We start from the raw sequence: 20,219 nt of genomic DNA, 5'->3' as shown, positions 1-20,219 counted from the left end.
AAAGCTCTATCAATAAAAAAAATCCAGATAAAATAAATAAATATTAATTAATTAAACAAATATTATAATATAACAATAAAAATAATATATTTTAATAAATTAATTTTTAAAATATAAAAAAGGGGTACGTGTCTTGCGCAATAATAAAATCAATGAACCGGCAGTACATAGAAAAAAAAATAGAAAATATACGAGTACGTCGGCGTCGTGATCGTCTAAAAAACGTAGACGATTTAACAAGTGTTGTATTTGATAAAATAATAAAATATGTTTTGTTTGGTAATGATAATGATGTAATTATTGCTGAAGAAATGCCATCGCGTGAAAATATGGATATGTGCACTGACAAGGTTCTGTCAAAAGGAAGAATACTTCAAGAATTGACAAAAGCTGTCAAATTGGTGAGTAATAATTCTTTAAATATTGACATTATGCTGTACATGTAGTTGTTGTCAAGGACGTTATACACATATATCCACACTTTCACAAATACTCTCATGAAAATAATTTACCTCAACACTTGCTCCAAATGGAAAATTATTTTACATAGATACATAGATTAACAACTACGTTTTAATATTTATAATAATTATTATTATCTATTTGACATATTAAATATAGTCTTATTATTTTTGTTAATTTATTTTTTATTTTAACATAAATATTTACAGGTTAACAGATTTATTGATTCTTGTGTTTTGTTTTTTTTTTTTTTCAATATGTGTTCTTAGTTGCTCCAAAAATATATAGTTTAACAAAAAAAAAAAATGTAATTATTATATGACATGTTAAAATGATTTAGTAATTTATATTGTTGTTATTTTTTTGTGTATAATTATCAGCTGATTGTTGACACTTTGACAGTGTCATTGTGTTTATCTTTGTTATTATTGGTGGGTAAATTTGTATACTGTTTTTATTTATTTTTTTACACCTTTTGTTTGTATATAAATAAATAATGTTTTTTGTGTCAAATGAAACCCTTTAGCTTCTATAAATATTTTATATTTATACTTTTGTAATACGAAGAACTGATCTTTCAATAACTCTACTGAAACAATGTCATATTGTCAATGGCTTCAAGTCTATTTATATTTTCTCTTATTGCTTTATTTTTTTCTCTAAAATTTTTACATGATTTTTTATAAATAATATAGTGTATGGTTAATTTTTATGTTGTTGTTTTTTATTCAACAGATTTATGCACAAAGTTTGCATGGATCAGTTGTTTTGGATGGTGATTCATGGCTTGTTTATTGGCTTGATCGTGCATTAAGACATGGTCTACGTGTTGAACGTCATGGATATTGGGGAACAGTACGTGAATTAAGTCATCAAGATACTATTGTTGTTATACATGCATTGCAAAGTGTTCTAACATCAATTGGAAAAGGTATAATTAATTATTAATTAAATTAAAAAAATAAGTATTAATTAATTTTTATTATTTTCGTTTGATATATTCAGGTCGAGCTTGGCTTTATCATACACTGAGTGAGGGCAGCTTTGAAAGTTACTTGGCTTGTTTCTTGAGGGACTTTATAACTTTAAAAAAACAATATTTTCCTCATGCACTTGTTCGTGATGCTGACAAAACTCATCAGCTAATTAATCTGCTAGCTGGTCTAGAAAATGTCTCATTTACACTTCAATTGGTATGTTTTTTAAGAAAATAAAAATTCATTATCATTTTTGTTATTTAATAATTTTTAAACAGACATTTCAAGTGTCACAATTGACACGAACTTTATGATAAGAACAAGGCAATTAATTTTTTTATCATTATTAAGCAATATTAAATTAAATTGACATACTATATAATTTTTATTTCGGCCAACAATTGTTGCAAACTGTTATTTATGATTGATGTATTTTTTGATAGCCACAATCAATTTTGTTATTCAATTTATAAATATATTTTTTTCATTTTCTTTCCCCCTCTAAATAAATATTAATATCACCCTTCATTTAAAATTATTATCTAAATAAAAAGTCAAGAACGTCCGGTGAGTAATGATCATTTAAAAACAACAGCTTGGTTTTATAACTTTTGGGTCAAGGGTTATTAAGATATGTCTCTTGTTTCATTAATTTAATTAACTTCTGTGGAAAATCTTCAGGTCTCAACAACAAATAATATAAATAAGAAACCAAAAAAACATGTTTATCAAAGTAAAAATAAAACTAGATAGCTATTTATAATTAAAATTAATAATAAACATGCTCATTAATAAATATTTTTATTAAAAAATAAATTTCAGGATGTAACATATTTGGATATTTGCAATTATATGCCACAAATGCCAATGAGTGGTTCACCATCTGGTACAGCATTATCATTGCATTTATTATCATCAAGTGTAACATCAAGTTTACCATCACCAGGTGACAGTGGTGTTGCTCTTGATAGTGATATGGAAGGTGCAAATGAAACTGATACAAGTAGCAGTTATAAAGAAGAAGAAGATTCATCAATGGATGATATACCAAAATATTCAAGCAAAAAATATAAATCAATAATTATGACTTGTTCAAAAGACAATAAAAATAATAATGATAAATTATTTTCATCAAGTGATTCAAGTGAAGATGGTAAAACACCAATACATTCACCAATTATTAATACAAAATATCAAAATTCAATAATGAAAAATGATATTATTAATCAAAATATAACAACAATAACAACTAAAATTGATGAAAATGAAATTAATTGTTCAAGTTTAGATACACTAAAAGATTATAATATATATAATAAAAGCTATGATAATTCCGATACAATTAATGATAAACGTAATAATTATTATACTGATGATAATTATAATTCTAAAAAAATTATTGATTCACGTAATTCATATGTTATTAATAATGATACAAATTTATTGGAGCTAAGTATGACAATATCAGATTGTGATTGTTGTAGTGAAACACCATACAGCATATTAAATACAATAAATATGACTGATAAAAGTATATTAACATCATCTGGTTCAGAGGCTGTTGTACAACGTCGTCAACGTAAAAAAAAACGTAGTGAAACTAAAAAAAGAGTTAGTTTTCATGAGGATATATTTAAAACAATGAAACTTGATGATGATGAAAATTATTGTGATTTTTCACAAAATTATAATAATACAATTAAAAAAAATTATGCACAAAAAGGTAGATATAGCTGGTGTGCTAATGGTGATTCACCATATGTTAAAAAAATAATAAATCAAAGAAATGCATATTCTGATTATTATCCATCATCATCATCGTCATCATCAACGTCATCATCATTTATATCATCAGCTAGTGCTATTACTGACAATGATTATGGCAATAATTCTAATAAACTATTAAATAATAATAAAAATTGTGATAAATTATCATGTCAAAAAAATGATAAATGTGTTTGTATTCCATTGATATCTGAAAGAGGTGTACCAGAAGGACAGGAAGATCCAAAAATGTTATTTAAGCCTAAAATGGAAATTGAACTTGATGATAATGAAGCACAAGAAGCTTATATTGTTGAACGTGATTATGGTTATATTATTGATGATCCACCAGTTAAAACAGATATGCCAAAACCTATAAAATATGCACCAAGTTGTAGTGATTGGTCTGATATTGATAGTGTAACAACAACAACAGCAACAGCAACATCACTTGATAATATTAATAATGATGAACGACGTAATTCACGTCATTTAGCATCACCATTAAAAAAACGTAATGTTACATCTGTATTAACAAATGACAATAGTAAACTTGGTATATCAAATTTACGACAAACAGCAGCATCATCATCATCAACAACAACAGGTACATCATCATCATTATTATCAAGATTTTTACGTTCAATAACAGAACGTAAATTTGATATAAAACGTAATAAAAAAATTCAAAAAATAAATACATTATATATAAAAGGTGCTAAAGCTGATTATGAAACATTTAAAAATTTTGATGATAATTTAAATAAAGAAATTCAAGATAATATTGATGCTAATAAAAAATTAGAAATACGTGATGAAATAATAAATATAAATTTATGTGAAATATTTAAAAAATATATATATCGTGATAAAAGTGAAGAATTATATAAAATTTATAAAGTTAGAAGTTCATATATGACAAATGGTGAAAGTAAACCAATGCTTGCTATATTAACAAATAAAACATTATACTTGACTGGTTCAAAAATTGATAATACATATAGTAATCAATTTGTAATACCATATAATGAATTGGATGTTATTATGATTGGTCCAAATTCACAAACAATATTAATATCAAATGCTGATTATGAAATGCAATATTTATTTTCAACTGGTTGTTCTAAAACAACATCTGATTTAATATCACATATTGAATTATCAATGAGACGTTCACCAATAAAACCAAAACTTCCAGCAGTTAAAGAATTACATTATGATGATATGCATATATTAAAACATTCAATATTAAAAGAAACAGCTGTTAATCCAGATGAAAAAATTGAACATTATAGTTTAATATATATTGAAGATGATCATATATCACCACCAAGTAGTCCTTGTGGTCCAACAAAAGAGGGTCATTTAATGTTTAGACCACATTCATATCAATCAGTACATCCAAATGCACCAACAAATCCATGGGAAGCTGGATATTTTGTATTAAAAGGTGGTGTTATTTATATGTTTACTGATTCATCACAACGTTTACCAAAACGTGCAATACCATTGAAGGGTGGACTTTGTCAAGGATGTAGAAGAATACCAAATTCACATAGACCTCATACATTTGAAGTTTTATTAAAACCAAATAAATCATTTCAATTTGCAGCACCAGATGAATATGTTGCATCTGAATGGCTACAAAGTTTTGTACAATGTGCATCTGGTTTATTTAATTGTTTTGATAATAATAATCCATTACCATGTAGTCTTGTTGTAACAACTGGACATTTAATAACAATGAAAGAAGTTTTTCCTGGTACACAAAGAGGTGAAACATTGTCTTGTGCATTGATTGAAGATCTTACAGCATTTAGAATGCCATTGGCTCAACAATCTTGGTGTATACTGGTAAATTTTTTATTTATTTAAATTTGTTAATTAATTTTATAATTTAATAATTATTTATTTATTTATTTTATTTAGGAATTTGCTTGTCGAGAAGTTCATGAGAGTAGTGGTGATTGGGTTATTTATTTTACAAATCATAATGAGTTACTTGCATTTCGTGAAACTTTGGAATCACTATGGGCAAATACAAAAATGGTAAATTAATTACTTTTATTTATAATAAAAAATTAATAAAATTATTTAAAATTTAACTTGATGTTATTTTTTATTTAAGGAGGAATTTCCAGTTATAATATTACCACCAAATAATAAACTACATCGACGATGTTCAGAGACAAGTAAAGATCTTGAAAATGCATGGAATAATTTATTGCCTGTATCATCAATTGAATAATAAGTAATATTAACACAAGTATATTAATCAATAATTTATATAATCTAAAAAAAAAAAAAAAATACAAGAATAATCCTATAATCAAGATAATAATTTTGATTGTCAGCTTTTTGTGGCCTGCATATCACTGATAATACTCAGCTAGATGAAACAAAAAAAGAATGGGCAACCATTGGATTTATAATTCTTGCTACAATAATCCATGATTAATATATTTATAATAATATAAATAATCAATATAACAAAATGATCTGAGTACGTGATTTCAAAGTAGAATATATATTTGAATTAATAATTATATCTCTTTACATTTAAGAGCAAAAAAAAAAAGAAACATGAGGGATTGTGCAATACGTTTAGTTCTTATTTACTCGTATAATCATTAAAAAAATAATTTCAAACAATAAGAATGATAATTTATAACAGAAAGACTGTTGAGTTATGGAAAAATTTAAATTTAAATCCATTTTGATTGATCAGTTTTACATACTGACATATGAATGTCGACTATAATCGTTATAAATAATTTCATAAAAAGCAGCTAATGGTGCATACACAATACTCATGTATATTAATTAGTGTTATCAATATATAATTATACTTTAAACAGGGGGGGAAAGAAAAAAAAAAAAGGAGAAAACAATATGACATTGTAATCAGAACTGTACCAGTGTTCTTATTTTTATTTTAATCGTATATTTTTTATTCATTCAATGCTAACGTTTTTTATTTTATTTTATTATTGTTAATTAATTTAATATTTTTTTACGCAATTTCATAAATATAGAGAGCTTTCTTTTTTTTGTACAAACACAGCCACTGGCACTTGATAATAAAAAAATAAAATAAAAATGTATTATACAATTTGTGGTGCTTAACTAAAGCTCTGTAGTTAATTTAAAAAATATATATTGACTTTTAGTTTTTCATTATTTTATTTTTTTTTTTTAAATAGTTTATTTTGTTTATTATTTAGTTTTTTAATTGAAATTTGTAATTAGCGATAAAACAGTGATTGTAATTGAAAAGAATGTTAAAATTTCTGTAGAAATTTTATTATGGAAAAATGTGATAAAAGCTGGATGAATTTGTTTGTAAAAGAAGATAAATTGTTAATTTATATTTAAAATATTATTCAATTATAATTTTAATTAATTCTATAATTTATACTCAAGATAGAAATAAATTTTCTATAATTTTATCTTACTTATAATAGGTAAATTGTAATCACTTTAATTATTTTCATTTAAATAAAAATAATTTTCAAAAATTACAACATTTTATTGAATAAACAAAAAACTAGTCAAAATAATAGAAAAAAAAATTTTTATTGTCAATGGAACTTATTTTACTATAACGATATATATTTTTAAATAAAAATTTTGGTGAATAAATAAATACCAAAGTTAATATTGTTTGCTTTAGAAATAAAAACAAATAGATTATTGTTTTAACTCATATAATTTTTCATTTTAATTTTCGCCAATTTGATCTATGCAAAATTTCTTTTTTCTATTAATGACTTTGGAATCGAAAAAAAAAAAAAATATAAATCTCAATTGTAATCAAATGTTTTTCATGTTAAAAAGTAAAAAAGTTGAAAAAATAAAATAATTTAAAGGGTTGTTTATTTTAAAATAAAAAAAAATTCATTTTTTTCCTTAAAAAATATTGAAAATCACTTCTGCCTTGGATACGACCTAGTTTAAATAAAAGTAAATGAAGTTTTTTATACATTTTCATAATTTTAGTAATTTATTAATTATTTAAATGAAAATCTTACAATATACATATTTAAAAATTGTTTCATTTAAAATGACGTATAAAATGACCCTGGGCATACTTGGTGTGTTTTAATCTTTCAAGATCAACACTAGGATATTTTTCTTTGATTGCATCCATATCAACATCTTTGTTTTGTTGTAAAATTAATTTAACTGCATTTTGTTCACGTCTGTAATATTAAATAAATAAAATTAATATTTTAAATAAATTATTAACAATAAACAAACAAGCTATACGTACTGTCTTGCTTTTCTTTTTTCCAAGAATAATTTTTCATGATAACGTCTACGGAATTTCGCAACAGCACGTCCTCCAAATCTAAATATATGCCTTTTTTGCCATGATGTATTCATAAATTGTGGCATAACATGCTGAAGTGATCTGTATGCCATACGTGTACCAAGTTGATTATAAACAATTCTAGCTTTTCGTTCACCAGATTCACCAGTTTCTAATTGATGATATGCAATATTTCTTTCACGTACAACTGTCTCAAGATTTTCCATGCTCTCTTCAACTTTGTCAAGTCTTTCTGGACTTGGAAAATATTCAAATGCTTCTTTGCATGCATGTTCCATTGTTAACAGCATATTTTTTTCTTTCAACAATATATACCTTATATAAAAATTATAAATTAATTAATTAATATTTCTCTAATAAATTTCTATAATTATTAATCCTTTTTTAGTCTATAAATATTACCAAAGTTTATGAAGATCTTCATTGCTTTTTAATCTCAACTCATCTTTAAGCCATGAACGTCCAACTTTAACAACTTTAGCTCCCCAATATTTTTCAGCATCAAAAAATTCCATTAAATCATTATTTTTTGGTGTTGTACTGATACATGACACTTGACTCATACATATTCTAGAAAATAAATAATAAATTATTTGTTGACAATAAATATTGAGTATTTATTATTTATTTATTTATATTTTTTTTTGTAAGCTAACCTTAAAATTATTGAAAATAATTTATAGGTATAATTACTTAAAATTAATTGATTTTAAAATTATCAAATACCTTGGAACAACACATTTTGTTGTATTATTTATAACGAGAGAAGATGACACAGTAAGATTTGTTAATAATTTTGTTAAACTTGTTATTGAACCGGTCAAACGATTCATATTTGCAAAACCTGCCATTTTTAATAATAAATAATAATAAATGTGTGTGTCAAATTAAAAAAATAATAATAAAAAAAAATGACCCTGAAGTTAGCAGAAAAAAAATTTCGATATTTTCAAAATAATAAGTGTAAACATATAAGACATATATATATTATTTGTAGATGAACATAGCTACAACGACAATAATTATTTTTAATTGATAGATAACAAATTAATTTTTTCAAAAATTTCGAAAAAAATTTTGTCTTCGAATCTAGTACATTAAATTTTATTAATTTATTATATAAAAATATTTTCATCTTCTACTTTGACCTAACACCGATAACAAATAATTTTTCTCTATTTTTCCAAAACTTTCCAACAATTTGATATTTCTTCCAAAAATTTCATATATATGAAAAATTTTTCATTTTAAAAGTTCTAAAACCGATTATTTTTAATTTTAAAAAAAAATTGAAAAATAATTTTTTTTTTTTTCTAAGTAAATTTTTTTTTCAGAATATATTAAAATTTTTTTATTATATTTTATTAACACTGGTACATAAAGGTATATATATGTCAACGAATATAAGAATACTATTTGTATTCAATTTTTAACAGTATTTCTTCCATGTAGTGTATTATAAATACACCACAGTTGTGATCATTTGTAGATATTAAGGGACAATACTTATCCATTTTTAAATGATTTTTCAAATACTATGGTTTTCATGTTTATTTGATACTTATTAACAAAATACTTAAAATTAATAATAATCATAACAATGATATATATACTTAAGCACAATTTTAGTACTATGATAAAAAAGTCTTCCATCTATCGATTTTTTGTATAAGAATTTATCAGAAAAATTATTTTTCAATTTTTTAAAAATAATCGGTTTTAGAACTTTTAAAATGAAAAATTTTTCATATATGAAATGGAGCGCCTAGATAAATTGTTGGTGAATTTTGGTGTATTAATTAAAAAATTTTTATTTGTTATCGGTGTTAGGTCTTTCAAAGTAGAAGATGATATTTTTATATAATAAATTAATAAAATGTAATGTACTAGATTCGAAGACAAAATTTCGAAATTTTTGAAAAAATTAATTTGTTTATTTAAAATCAATATAATTATTGTCGGTTGTAGCTATGTTCTACAAATAATATATATATGTATATGTTTACATACTGTATGAGATTCGATGGTGAAAATAATAATTTTCTAACTTCATCATAATTGTTATTTGTAATGCGCCAACAGATGACGTTCTTCTCTGTTTCTCATGTTTCCACAACTTTCCAACAATCTTCCATCTCTGTTGGATTCTTGTTCCTTACAATTTACATTTTACATACGTAAATTAAACGTTATTAAACATTTGTGTTGTTTAATTTATTTATTTATTAATTAGTAAATAATCTATTAATATCCAAGATGGCTATGTCAAAAACAACAAACACTTACAATCGACAAAATTGGGAAGATGCTGTAAGTTTAAACAAAAATTATTTTTAATAGATAATTGGTGGGTGTTTATTATTATTATTATTGTTATTATTATTAACTATTTATTTATATTAATTACAGGAATTTCCAATATTGTGTCAAACATGTCTTGGAGATAATCCATATATTCGTATGGTAAGCATCTAAAAACATAAATTATTATGATTATTATTATAATGTTGTTACTCATTTTTTACAACAAAAAAATATATAATTTTTTTTTGTTTACAGACTAAAGAAAAATATGGCAAAGAATGCAAAATTTGTGTACGTCCATTTACAGTATTCAGATGGTGTCCAGGTGCAAGAATGCGTTTTAAGAAAACAGAACTTTGTCAAACATGTAGTAGATTAAAAAATGTTTGTCAAACTTGTCTTCTTGATTTGGAATATGGTTTACCAATTCAAGTACGTGATGCAGCTCTTAAAATAAAAGATGATTTACCAAGATCAGAAGTTAATAAAGAATATTATGTACAAAATATTGACAAAGAAATAAGTAATATTGATCCAACAACACCTGCTGGTGCTGTTGGTAAATCAATAGCAGCAAGTGATTTATTAATGAAATTAGCACGTACAAGTCCATATTATAAACGTAATCGTCCTCATATATGTTCATTTTGGGTAAAAGGTGAATGTAGAAGAGGTGAAGAATGTCCATATCGTCATGAAAAACCAACAGATCCAGATGATCCATTGGCTGATCAAAATATTAAAGATCGTTATTATGGTGTTAATGATCCAGTTGCTGATAAATTAATGAGAAGAGCAGCAGCAATGCCAAAATTAGAACCACCAGAAGATAAATCAATAACAACTTTATATATTGGTAATTTGGGTGATGTATTAACTGAAAAACAATTACGTGATCATTTTTATCAATATGGAGAAATAAGAACAGTTACAATGGTACCACGACAACAGTGTGCATTTATTCAATATACATCAAGAGATGATGCTGAGGATGCTGCTGAAAGAACATTTAATAAAATAATATTAGGAGGAAGAAGATTAACAATTAAATGGGGAAGATCACAAGGAAGACAAGCAATATCAGCTGTTGAAACATCAAGAGAAATTCTTGAACCAGTACCTGGTTTACCTGGTGCATTACCACCACCACCAGAAAATATTGGAAATAATTTTTTCAATTTACAATCAACATCTGGTATGATGCCACCAATGATGGCTATACCACCACCACCAGTTGCACCACAATTTATGTTTCCATCACAAATACCATCACCAGCATCAGCAACATCAGCAGCAGCAGTTGCAGCAGTACCATCACAAATATTTCCACCTGGTACTGCACCAATACATTATCCAAGTCAAGATCCATCAAGAATGGGTGCAAGTCAAGGTATTGGAAAACCTTGGCCAGAAGATTAAATTTTAAAAAAACATAAACAAATAAATGTTTATTAATCAATTGTAATATCGAAAATTAAGCATACATTTTTTCTTTTTTTTTTTTTTTTATTCAAATAATTAAGTATAAATTTAATAAATAACATGATGAATTTTAATCCATTTTAAATAAAGTTTAGTTGAATTATTTTTACATCCATCATAATATTTATAAAAAAAAAAAACAGCTGTTGGAATGTTGTCGTGTGTATCGATATATCGGATCAAAAAGTATCCGATAAATCGAAAGTGTCTCATCTCTATTCTCTACGACCAAAAAGTCATTCCAGTATGCAAAATGGCGCTGTTCATGTCAGTCGTATCTTTTGCATGTTCACTTTTATTAACGCCGTTTCTTATGTTTTTACTTGCAATAATATTTCTTGCATCAATTGGAAAGTCACTAGGAATTAGAAAATTATATATTAAAATTCTTCTAGCATTATTTGAGGTAAATAAATTAAATATTTATATTATTTATCAAATTTTTTTTATTTTCTTTCTAATTTTTAACAACAAAATTCTTAATTTGGTTTGTTGTTGATGACCCAGATGTATACTTTGATGATGATATTTTAATGATTCACGTGATGATAAATTATTAATAAATGAAAAATATATTTATTTAACAATATACTTTTTAACAGTCATTCTTTTATATTGTTTAGCCTTTTTTTTGTTTTAAATTTACATGTAATATTCATGAGAGTTTTTTAAAACGCAATAAAAATTTAAATAACTTGACAAAAAATAATAATAATTTTCACTTTGAAGTATTATTAATTGACTAACAAAAAAATCATTCTTTTTTTTTTGTTATTTAATGATACTTTAAAGTGATTATAACTTATCATACTAATGATACTTCAATCAATTTTTTTAAAGCACAAAATAATAATCACAAATATTACAAGTAATCATGTGGACAATCCTCATAATATACACAAAGATTAAAAAAAAATTCAGCTAACAAATAAATAAAATATACATTGTTTTAATTACTAATTCAATTTAAATTAATTTGCAAACATAAATAAATTTTTAATTAATGGATAAATAATATTTTTACTATAATTTTAATATTATAAATAATTTTATTTTTCATTGTTACAAGGTGCAAAGTCTCTGTGATAAATATCAAGTGTCAAAAAAATAAAAAAAAAAACAAAATACTGTAATTATTGATATCCCAAAACAATAGCCAATTAGAATTAAAACAATTTTATAATCTCAATCAATCGTTTGTTTAGCTCTTGTTAAATTGATTGTTATTGTTCTTTTCCTTATTATTTATATTATTTTATTAATAATATTATTGCGTCAGTAATGCATGACATTGAACAGTTGTAGGAAATAATAAAAGATGTATCTTTAGTTTGTTTGAATCAGGTATAGATACAAAGTTCATCAGTCGTTTGTTTATTTCTTATCAATTATTGTTAGTTCATATTTTCCATAATTATTTTTTTAAATAACTATTTATCTCAATTTAATTTGCATAAATAATTTACAATTTATTCTATTACACAATATTCTCAAATGATTTTTTATGATGATTAGAATCATTTGGCTTTTTTTTTTTTTTTTTATGTAATTTATTTTTTTGAAATAAATATTTATTAATTGTTTTTTGAATTTGTTTGTTTCACAGTTTGGCAGACAAAATATTGAAAATGTTAGACGTGAAAAAGCATATTTAGAAACAAATTGTGAAAGTGAAGATGAAGGAGGTGGGCTATCACCAACAAGTGATTATCCAAAATCTGATTTATTAAAAAAACAAATGTTACAACAAAATGGAACAGCGAGAAATGTTGTTATTGCAAGAAGCAAAGATCTTATTCTAAGCCCAGATCCATCATCAAAAGAAAATGGTAATTGCAAAAATGTTGATAAAACTGATAGCATTACAAAAGACGAAGAGGTAATAATTAAAAAAAACAATATTTCCTACACTACATCAACTTTATATTCACATATTATTAACTAATGTTTTGCTTTTTAAATTCAAGCATACACTACATCCTCAAAAATCATTTGAGACATTACAAACAGTATTTGATCCTGCTTTTTGTCTGGACTACATTAAAGCTGGTGTCGAGGCAATTATTGAAGATGAAGTTACATCAAGATTTGAAGCTGAAGAGCTTAAAGTAAATGAAACAAAATTACTTAATTAAAAATGATTACAATATATTGATTGTTTTATTTATTTGATAATAGAATTGGAATTTACTTACTCGGACAAATAGACAATATGAATTTATATCCTGGAAATTGACTGTCATATGGATGTGTGGATTTTTCATGCGTTATTGCTTTCTCCTTCCATTGAGAATACTCATTTGCTTCGTTGGAGTAAGTTACACAACTCATTCTTAATAGCTATTTATAAAAAAAACAATTTAAATATTTATTTGCGATAAATTGAAGCACTATTATTAGCTAATTATTATTTTATTTCTATTTTATTATTATTATTTTTGATTATATAAATTGTTTTATTAACAAATAGACTGTCTTAGGTAATGTATCTTATGACAGCAACATTTGTGATTGGTTTTTTACCACGTGGAAGATTTAGAGCATTGGTATACGATCATGCATATCGTACATCATTTCGTATAATGGCAAGATCATTGTCAAGTATTATTACAATACATAATCCACAATATAAACCAAAACCTGGTGGTTTATGTACAGCTAATCATACAACAACATTTGATGTTTGCATCCTTTCTACAGAAACAACTTTCTCGTTGGTAATTTGAGAAAGACAAAAAAAAAGAAAAAAAAAAACAAACACTAAAATAACGTGATATAAAATTATTTTAAAATTTTTATTTTTGTTTGTATTTGTCCAGTCTTAATTGTCATTTAATTAATATCAAAATTTCGGGGTTTTATGTATTTTTTTTTTATTTCAATAGGGCTAAAATTAACTTGCTTTTCATTCTGGCAAAATAATTGTATCTTTCTACTTTTTAAAATAATAATTTTTACAGGTTTTTCATTAAATGAAAATTAACAAATGAATAATATTATTGATGATGATGATGATGATTTTATTTTGGAAAATTTAAAAATAATGGTGCAGGATGTTAAATTAAATGAGAAAGCTTGATTTTTCAGGTGATGTGGTTGACAGTATGTACAGCAGTTGTTGGCTATGTACCAGAAAGTAATTTCAAACGTTGGCTTAACTACAAAGTATCTATAATGTGTTTTGCTGTATTATCCAGTGCCTTGTCATCAGTTATCACTTATCACAATTCTGATAATCGACCAGTCAGAGGCATTTGCGTCGCTAATCATACATCACCCATTGATGTTTTAGTACTCATGTGTGATAATTGCTATTCATTGGTATGTTCATCTACCCTTAAACATTATTACATCAATTTTATTTATTTTTTTTTTATATTATTTTCACAAACAACAAAGCATGATTTGCAGATTAAATATATCACGCATCAGTAAGCACCAAAAAAATACATTTATTCATTATTTTTATTAATTATTTGTTGAATTAATTTATTTTTATTTATTTAATTAACAAAAATACCTTTTTTTTTTTTGTTATTTATTAATTTGCTTATTGTTTTTGTTGGGCATTATATTTTTTTATAAATGCTTTTGTGATGTTTATATTTTTTTTTCGTTATTTTTTTTAAAGGTTTTTTCTTATTCAATTATTTAAATTACAGATTGGACAAAGACATGGTGGATTTTTGGGAATTTTACAAAGAGCACTTGCTCGTGCATCACCACATATTTGGTTTGAAAGATCAGAAGTTAAAGACAGAGAAGCTGTTACTAGAAGGTTTTTATTTAAAATTAAATTTAAATTGTAAAATGTAATGTATTAATTGTTATTTTTAAATTATTTTTAGACTGAAGAAACACGTTTCAGATCCAACGAATCCACCGATATTAATATTTCCCGAGGGTACATGTATAAATAATACATCAGTAATGCAATTTAAAAAAGGCAGCTTTGAAGTTGGTGGTGTAATTTATCCTGTAGCAATTAAGGTAAAACAAATTAACAAATAATTTAATTTTATTCAAAATATATTTATTTATTTATCTATTTATTTTCAAGTATGATCCAAGATTTGGAGATGCATTTTGGAACAGTAGTAGATATTCAATGATTCATTATCTCTACATGATGATGTCAAGTTGGGCAATTGTTTGTGATGTTTGGTATCTTCCACCAATGTACAGAGAAGAAGGTGAAAGTTCTATTGATTTTGCCAATCGTGTTAAATCAGTTATTGCAAGACAAGGAGGACTCGTTGATCTTCAATGGTAAATTAAAATTTTACAATTACATTAATACATTATTTATCTAATTATATTTTTAATAATAATTTTAGGGATGGTCAATTAAAAAGAATGAAACCCAAAAAAGAATGGAGAGAAAAACAACAAGAAGAATTTAGTAAACGACTCAAGATTGAGTAACAATATTCACTGCCTCTAGTCACCAACTTTACAATAATCATAAATAATAATTTAAAAAAGATAAAAACTGAAATAACAACAACAACAAGTAACCGAGATGTAATTGATAATTAAACAAGGGCGTGCATTGAATCGTTGTGTTGTGAATGGTCTATCGTAAATTACTAGGTTCAATTATATAACTGATAAACGAAAAAAATAATATATTTTATATGCATGCCTGAATGTTACATGATTTTTGATCAAATACTAGATGATGATTTTTTTCTTTTGGATGTTTGTAAAGCTTCCAAAAAATATTTACTTATTTTACTTGCTCTTTGAATAGAATAATTGTTTTTTTTTTTTTTTTTGTTTATTATGAACATGTAAGCTTGAGAGTATAGTTGTGTTGAAATTTAAAAAAAAAAAAATGAAAAATCCTCTATGAGAGGACAATATATTGTGCTCCTCTTGAAATCTTGGGGTTTTAATTTTGTCTGTTAATCTCGAGCCAAAAATTATCTAAGTATATTTTGCTACTTTTATATTTTAAATAATTAAAAGAACAAAAAAAAAAAAAAAATCCAAACGGTAACTAGAAATAAAAATTTATTATTTTTTTAAAAAATAATAACTTATTGTACTATGAAGGCTTAATAATGGAAAAATAGTTTAAATTTATTTATAAGTTGAGATTAAATTATTAAATGAATTTAAATTATTTAAATAATATGTTTTTGACATTAGTTTGAAGCACAATTGCACAGATTTTTTTTTCATAGTCTAGTCTGGCAATGTATCACAAACAAATGTAAACAAAAAAAAAGAAAAACTTATAGGCAGTTTTAATAATAAAACAATTATTGATTTTTTGTTTACAATAATTGTTACACAATTTCATGTTAAATGTTGGTTATATTTATTATTAAATAATACAGAGAATATGATCATTTTTTTTTTTCTTTAAAACATTAAACAAAATAAAAAAAAATGATTGTTTGCATGTTAATTCATCGAGTTAAACAAAGAAAAATAATAACTATTTTTTCATAACAAAAAAAAAGAATTTATTGCTATTGTTTTATCTTTTTTTTTACTAGTCATCAATAATTTTTTTTTGTTGTTTAAATTATTATCTTATTTTGAATTGGCATTGTACTTGATATTTTAGCTGAAAAAAAAAGTTGCAAACTACTGTATTATAAAAAAATTTTGATAACAACAAATGACATTTTTAAAATAAATTGTTGAAATTAAATAAGTATAATAAATTAATAACAAAATATAAACATTCATATTTCAATTGCAGTTTATTTATTCATTTAAAAAAAAAAAAAAAAAACTATAGGTATATACAATGACTATTAAACAAATTTAACCAGATAATTCATTTTGAATTTTTGCAGATTGTTCTTGTTCTTTTTGAGCTTTATGGAGTTCCAGCAATATTTCTGTGGCTGTTTTAGCTCTTTTGGGTGCAGCACCAATATCATTCTAGAATAAATAATTAATATATTAATAATTATTCATTGGATAAAATATTAATCATACAATTTTGATAAAACTTACATTAGGGAATTTAAGAAGATTTGATTTGGGATCCTTGAATGTCATGGGTGTCCAGGGTCCTTGAATACTTGGGAACTCAGTGTGAAACATTTTACGTAATCTCATAGCTGATCCATCTTTCGATTGTGTCTTCAACAATTCAATCCATTTGACAACATCCTCACGTGGAAAATTTTTAACATGAAGCCATTGTCTTTCTCCATTTACTAAAAAATAATTATAATAAATTTTAATAATTGATCTGTTAATAATTAATTAATTAATTATTAATTTTAAACTTACGATATTCAGCAACAACAACAGGAGTTCTGTGTCTTCTTGGCTTGACATAGACAACAACACCTGGATTTTGCTTAGCAAAATCAACAAGATCATTTTCCAAAAAATCTCTAAATTAAAAAATATAATTTATAAAATTTGTATTAATTAATTTAATAATATTAATGACAATCCGGCTTACCTCAATCCTCTACTTGTTCCATGACTTTTGCAAAACTTTAATGTTATTCTTTGCAATTGTCCAACGTATCTGCCAATTCCATTGGCTAAGGGTGCACGAAGAAAACCAGAGTTAACAATTAAACTGTGATTTGACATTGTTTATAATTATATTGATCAAGTATTTATTTATTTTAAAAGTTTATCTCGACAATTGTTATTGTCAAGTTAATAACCTCGTTTTTTTATTGTTATTATTATTATTGATAAATGTGTGGAATTTCTAAAGGTGTGTTTTCACTTGAGCTCTATTTCAGCGACAAAAAACAAAAAACAAAACAGGCGGCCATTTTGGGGTGAGACGTTCGCGGGGGTAAACATCAGTTGTGTCCGTGAACTTGAGATTTGTGCAGTGTTGTGTCCCGCTTTTTTTCGCGTATAAAAATTATGTGTGTTGTTTTTTTTTTGTGCTCCTGTTTAACACTGATTTTCCGGTAGGGTTGTTTTATTTTTTTTTTAAATTATTTTACTTAGTTTATAATAAATTTATAAACCTTCTGTATGTATTTTTTTTTTTTGGAGTGAGATATTTTGATTTTGGACGCCTGATTGAGTTGAGAATTTAATATTTTATGATTTATTTTTATTTTTTCATATGTTTTGCAATGAAAATTATTATCTAATATTGTTGCTTATTTATTTATTTATATTATTCCGGTGAGTTAATTATATTTTATTTAATTTTTCATTGATGTTTGTGTGAAAAATAAGATGAATCTATCGCTTGTTGATTGTTTGCCGGGATTATTGGATTTTGTTTTGCTATATTTCATTTGTTTTTTATGTGATAAATAATTATTTATCAGTGTTGGGTAATTATATTTGATACTTAAATTATTTATTTACGCAGACATTGTTGTCTAAAGTTGCTAGAATATATAAAAAAAAATTTAGGTGAAAAAAAAAAAACAAAAGAATTGCGAATTTACTCCAATATGTAAGACCGCCATCTTCGATCAAAAAGCGCGTTATTTTTGCGACAAATTCTATTTCCAAATTATTGTTCAATTGTAGATACATAATTCAATTAATTTTGTAGTCTTTTTTTTTTTTTTTTACGAAAGTAAATGACAGTAAAAAAGAGATCAAAATAAATTCATCAAACTATTTCGATTTCCAACAGAGTAGATATGATAGACAAATTTTTTTTCAGCACTAGATAAAAGTTTTTCAATTTTATATTATTTAATAACTTTAATTTTTTTTTTTTTTTTATAAAAACAAAATTCTTTTTTTTTTTCTATTTAAAACTCAACATTTAATTATTTTTTTAAGATAAAATAAATTCATCATCAATTTTTCATAAAATTTTACATATTCATTTACAATATTTATGAATAATTTAAAATTAAAATAATAACAGACAGTTGCATATTTAATTAAGCCAAAAAAAAAAAAAATCTTTTTTATTTATAAATTTTTTAGTAACGAATATCAGATCAAGTATATTTTTTTTGTATTTTTTTTTTGTTTTTTATATAAGGCTCAAAATTCCGATTAACATTTTAAAAAATATCTTTATCGTTCGCTCATTTTTTGGCAATTGATCATCTTCTCAGCTTCCACCTGGATAAAAAAATAAGCAAAAAATTAAAATTATTAAAATGAAAATATAATGATGTCGAAATAATTTTACCTTGATGAGATTATAAATATTAATTAGTCGATCTAACGAGGGTTTTTCCTGTGTAAAACTACAAGAATTTTGATTATCGTTGTTGATTCGAAAATTAGTGCTTCTTTTTCCCCAGCCAGTTGAAAAATTCAACTGTGCTTCACTTCTCTCACTCAGTTGCAATATTAAACACACAATGATGATAATTGCCAGAAAACCCGTGGGAATTTTACAATGCCTGTATGAAAATAAAATAAATCAAATTAAAAAATAATAACATTTAAAATTGAATAAACAAAATTAAAAAACAATAAAATCTAGTAGCTAATGAACAAAAAAAAAACATTTATAATTAAAATTAATTGAGTTTTATTAGCTGAATAATAAATTGCAAAAAATAATTGTATATATAAATATAAAACTCACATGTTGATTTTTTAAAATCACAATAAATTTGTTTTATCTCGTCTTGTGGAAATTTATCAATAAAGATTTATATTTCTTTAGGGATACTGTAGGTCGAACGTGCAATATCTTATTGACGAGTATCTAAAGTGTCTGTGGTGTTTTATACCCTCACCAAACATCCCCTTCTTGGCTATATCTTACAACACTTTCAAGACAAAAGTAGACACTTTAAAAGCTCTCATAGATCTTCAGCAAAAAATAGATAAAAAATATAAATAATCAACGAAAAAAAATTAATAATTTATCAGGATTTAAGAGACTTAAATTGAAGCTATATTTTTACTTTAAATTGACAAAAAAAAATTATGAAAAATTCATAAATTAACACAAAATAATCAAC

The 20,219-nt window shown here is 24.3% G+C and overlaps 5 protein-coding genes across 8 annotated transcripts; 3 read left to right on the top strand and 2 right to left on the bottom strand.

Annotated features, from left to right (window-relative positions):
- The first annotated feature begins 117 nt into the window (after positions 1-117).
- On the top strand, positions 118-6,534 carry LOC122848586. 2 transcript variants are annotated; one of them, XM_044146761.1, is made up of 7 exons: positions 118-401; positions 1,198-1,393; positions 1,468-1,655; positions 2,262-5,057; positions 5,133-5,252; positions 5,332-5,454; positions 5,558-6,534. In XM_044146761.1, the coding sequence occupies exons 1-6, from the start codon at positions 153-155 to the stop codon at positions 5,449-5,451; spliced, it is 3,669 nt and encodes a 1,222-aa protein (XP_044002696.1). In that variant the 5' UTR covers positions 118-152; the 3' UTR covers positions 5,452-5,454; positions 5,558-6,534. The 2 variants fall into 2 exon arrangements, with proteins under 2 accessions (XP_044002696.1, XP_044002697.1); XM_044146762.1 differs by lacking the exon at positions 118-401 and adding an exon at positions 772-893 and having other exon boundaries at positions 5,332-6,534.
- A 652-nt stretch (positions 6,535-7,186) lies between these two features.
- Positions 7,187-8,427, bottom strand: LOC122848585 (39S ribosomal protein L47, mitochondrial). The gene is made up of 4 exons (XM_044146759.1): positions 8,263-8,427; positions 7,939-8,106; positions 7,477-7,851; positions 7,187-7,405 (listed from the first exon to the last, which is right to left on the bottom strand). Exons 1-4 carry the CDS (start codon positions 8,385-8,387, stop codon positions 7,258-7,260), a joined length of 816 nt encoding a protein of 271 aa, XP_044002694.1. The 5' UTR covers positions 8,388-8,427; the 3' UTR covers positions 7,187-7,257.
- A 1,211-nt stretch (positions 8,428-9,638) lies between these two features.
- On the top strand, positions 9,639-11,411 carry LOC122848584 (pre-mRNA-splicing factor RBM22). The gene is made up of 3 exons (XM_044146758.1): positions 9,639-9,846; positions 9,946-9,999; positions 10,096-11,411. Exons 1-3 carry the CDS (start codon positions 9,793-9,795, stop codon positions 11,257-11,259), a joined length of 1,272 nt encoding a protein of 423 aa, XP_044002693.1. The 5' UTR covers positions 9,639-9,792; the 3' UTR covers positions 11,260-11,411.
- Positions 11,412-11,569: 158 nt separating this feature from the next.
- Positions 11,570-16,321, top strand: LOC122848581 (glycerol-3-phosphate acyltransferase 3). Of its 3 annotated transcripts, XM_044146754.1 has the most exons (10): positions 11,570-11,728; positions 12,929-13,201; positions 13,290-13,430; positions 13,501-13,635; positions 13,803-14,039; positions 14,410-14,643; positions 14,985-15,100; positions 15,171-15,312; positions 15,383-15,591; positions 15,660-16,321. In XM_044146754.1, exons 1-10 carry the CDS (start codon positions 11,576-11,578, stop codon positions 15,745-15,747), a joined length of 1,728 nt encoding a protein of 575 aa, XP_044002689.1. In that variant the 5' UTR covers positions 11,570-11,575; the 3' UTR covers positions 15,748-16,321. The 3 variants fall into 3 exon arrangements, with proteins under 3 accessions (XP_044002689.1, XP_044002691.1, XP_044002690.1); XM_044146756.1 differs by lacking the exon at positions 13,803-14,039; XM_044146755.1 differs by lacking the exon at positions 14,410-14,643.
- Positions 16,322-17,058: 737 nt separating this feature from the next.
- LOC122848583 (39S ribosomal protein L43, mitochondrial) lies at positions 17,059-18,026 on the bottom strand. Its single transcript, XM_044146757.1, has 4 exons — positions 17,759-18,026; positions 17,581-17,687; positions 17,299-17,504; positions 17,059-17,223 (listed from the first exon to the last, which is right to left on the bottom strand). Exons 1-4 carry the CDS (start codon positions 17,893-17,895, stop codon positions 17,104-17,106), a joined length of 570 nt encoding a protein of 189 aa, XP_044002692.1. The 5' UTR covers positions 17,896-18,026; the 3' UTR covers positions 17,059-17,103.
- Positions 18,027-20,219: the final 2,193 nt, after the last annotated feature.

This window comes from Aphidius gifuensis, linkage group LG2 (genome assembly GCF_014905175.1).
Source record: "Aphidius gifuensis isolate YNYX2018 linkage group LG2, ASM1490517v1, whole genome shotgun sequence".
In the NCBI taxonomy this organism is placed as follows: Eukaryota; Metazoa; Arthropoda; class Insecta; order Hymenoptera; family Braconidae; genus Aphidius; species Aphidius gifuensis.
The sequence above is the reverse complement of the archived record's forward strand: the minus strand, read 5'-3'. Positions and strand labels throughout refer to the sequence as shown.

What these genes read in the sequence shown, in the direction of transcription:
- LOC122848583 (XM_044146757.1), bottom strand. Translation starts at nt 17,895, where the DNA reads ATGTCAAATCACAGTTTAATTGTTAACTCTGGTTTTCTTCGTGCACCC. An exon ending in GGAACAAGTAGAGGATTGAG is followed by an intron (nt 17,688 to 17,758) that starts GTAAGCCGGATT and finishes TTTTTAATTTAG; the next exon opens with AGATTTTTTGGAAAATGATC. An exon ending in TGTTGTTGTTGCTGAATATC is followed by an intron (nt 17,505 to 17,580) that starts GTAAGTTTAAAA and finishes ATTATTTTTTAG; the next exon opens with TAAATGGAGAAAGACAATGG.
- LOC122848586 (XM_044146761.1), top strand. Translation starts at nt 153, where the DNA reads ATGAACCGGCAGTACATAGAAAAAAAAATAGAAAATATACGAGTACGT. An exon ending in AACAATCTTGGTGTATACTG is followed by an intron (nt 5,058 to 5,132) that starts GTAAATTTTTTA and finishes TATTTTATTTAG; the next exon opens with GAATTTGCTTGTCGAGAAGT. An exon ending in TATGGGCAAATACAAAAATG is followed by an intron (nt 5,253 to 5,331) that starts GTAAATTAATTA and finishes TTTTTATTTAAG; the next exon opens with GAGGAATTTCCAGTTATAAT.
- LOC122848585 (XM_044146759.1), bottom strand. Translation starts at nt 8,387, where the DNA reads ATGGCAGGTTTTGCAAATATGAATCGTTTGACCGGTTCAATAACAAGT. An exon ending in GAAGATCTTCATAAACTTTG is followed by an intron (nt 7,852 to 7,938) that starts GTAATATTTATA and finishes TTTTTATATAAG; the next exon opens with GTATATATTGTTGAAAGAAA. An exon ending in GAAAAAAGAAAAGCAAGACA is followed by an intron (nt 7,406 to 7,476) that starts GTACGTATAGCT and finishes TTAATATTACAG; the next exon opens with ACGTGAACAAAATGCAGTTA.
- LOC122848584 (XM_044146758.1), top strand. Translation starts at nt 9,793, where the DNA reads ATGGCTATGTCAAAAACAACAAACACTTACAATCGACAAAATTGGGAA. An exon ending in GACAAAATTGGGAAGATGCT is followed by an intron (nt 9,847 to 9,945) that starts GTAAGTTTAAAC and finishes TATTAATTACAG; the next exon opens with GAATTTCCAATATTGTGTCA. An exon ending in ATAATCCATATATTCGTATG is followed by an intron (nt 10,000 to 10,095) that starts GTAAGCATCTAA and finishes TTTTGTTTACAG; the next exon opens with ACTAAAGAAAAATATGGCAA.
- LOC122848581 (XM_044146754.1), top strand. Translation starts at nt 11,576, where the DNA reads ATGGCGCTGTTCATGTCAGTCGTATCTTTTGCATGTTCACTTTTATTA. An exon ending in TTGAAGCTGAAGAGCTTAAA is followed by an intron (nt 13,431 to 13,500) that starts GTAAATGAAACA and finishes ATTTGATAATAG; the next exon opens with AATTGGAATTTACTTACTCG. An exon ending in GTGATAATTGCTATTCATTG is followed by an intron (nt 14,644 to 14,984) that starts GTATGTTCATCT and finishes TTTAAATTACAG; the next exon opens with ATTGGACAAAGACATGGTGG.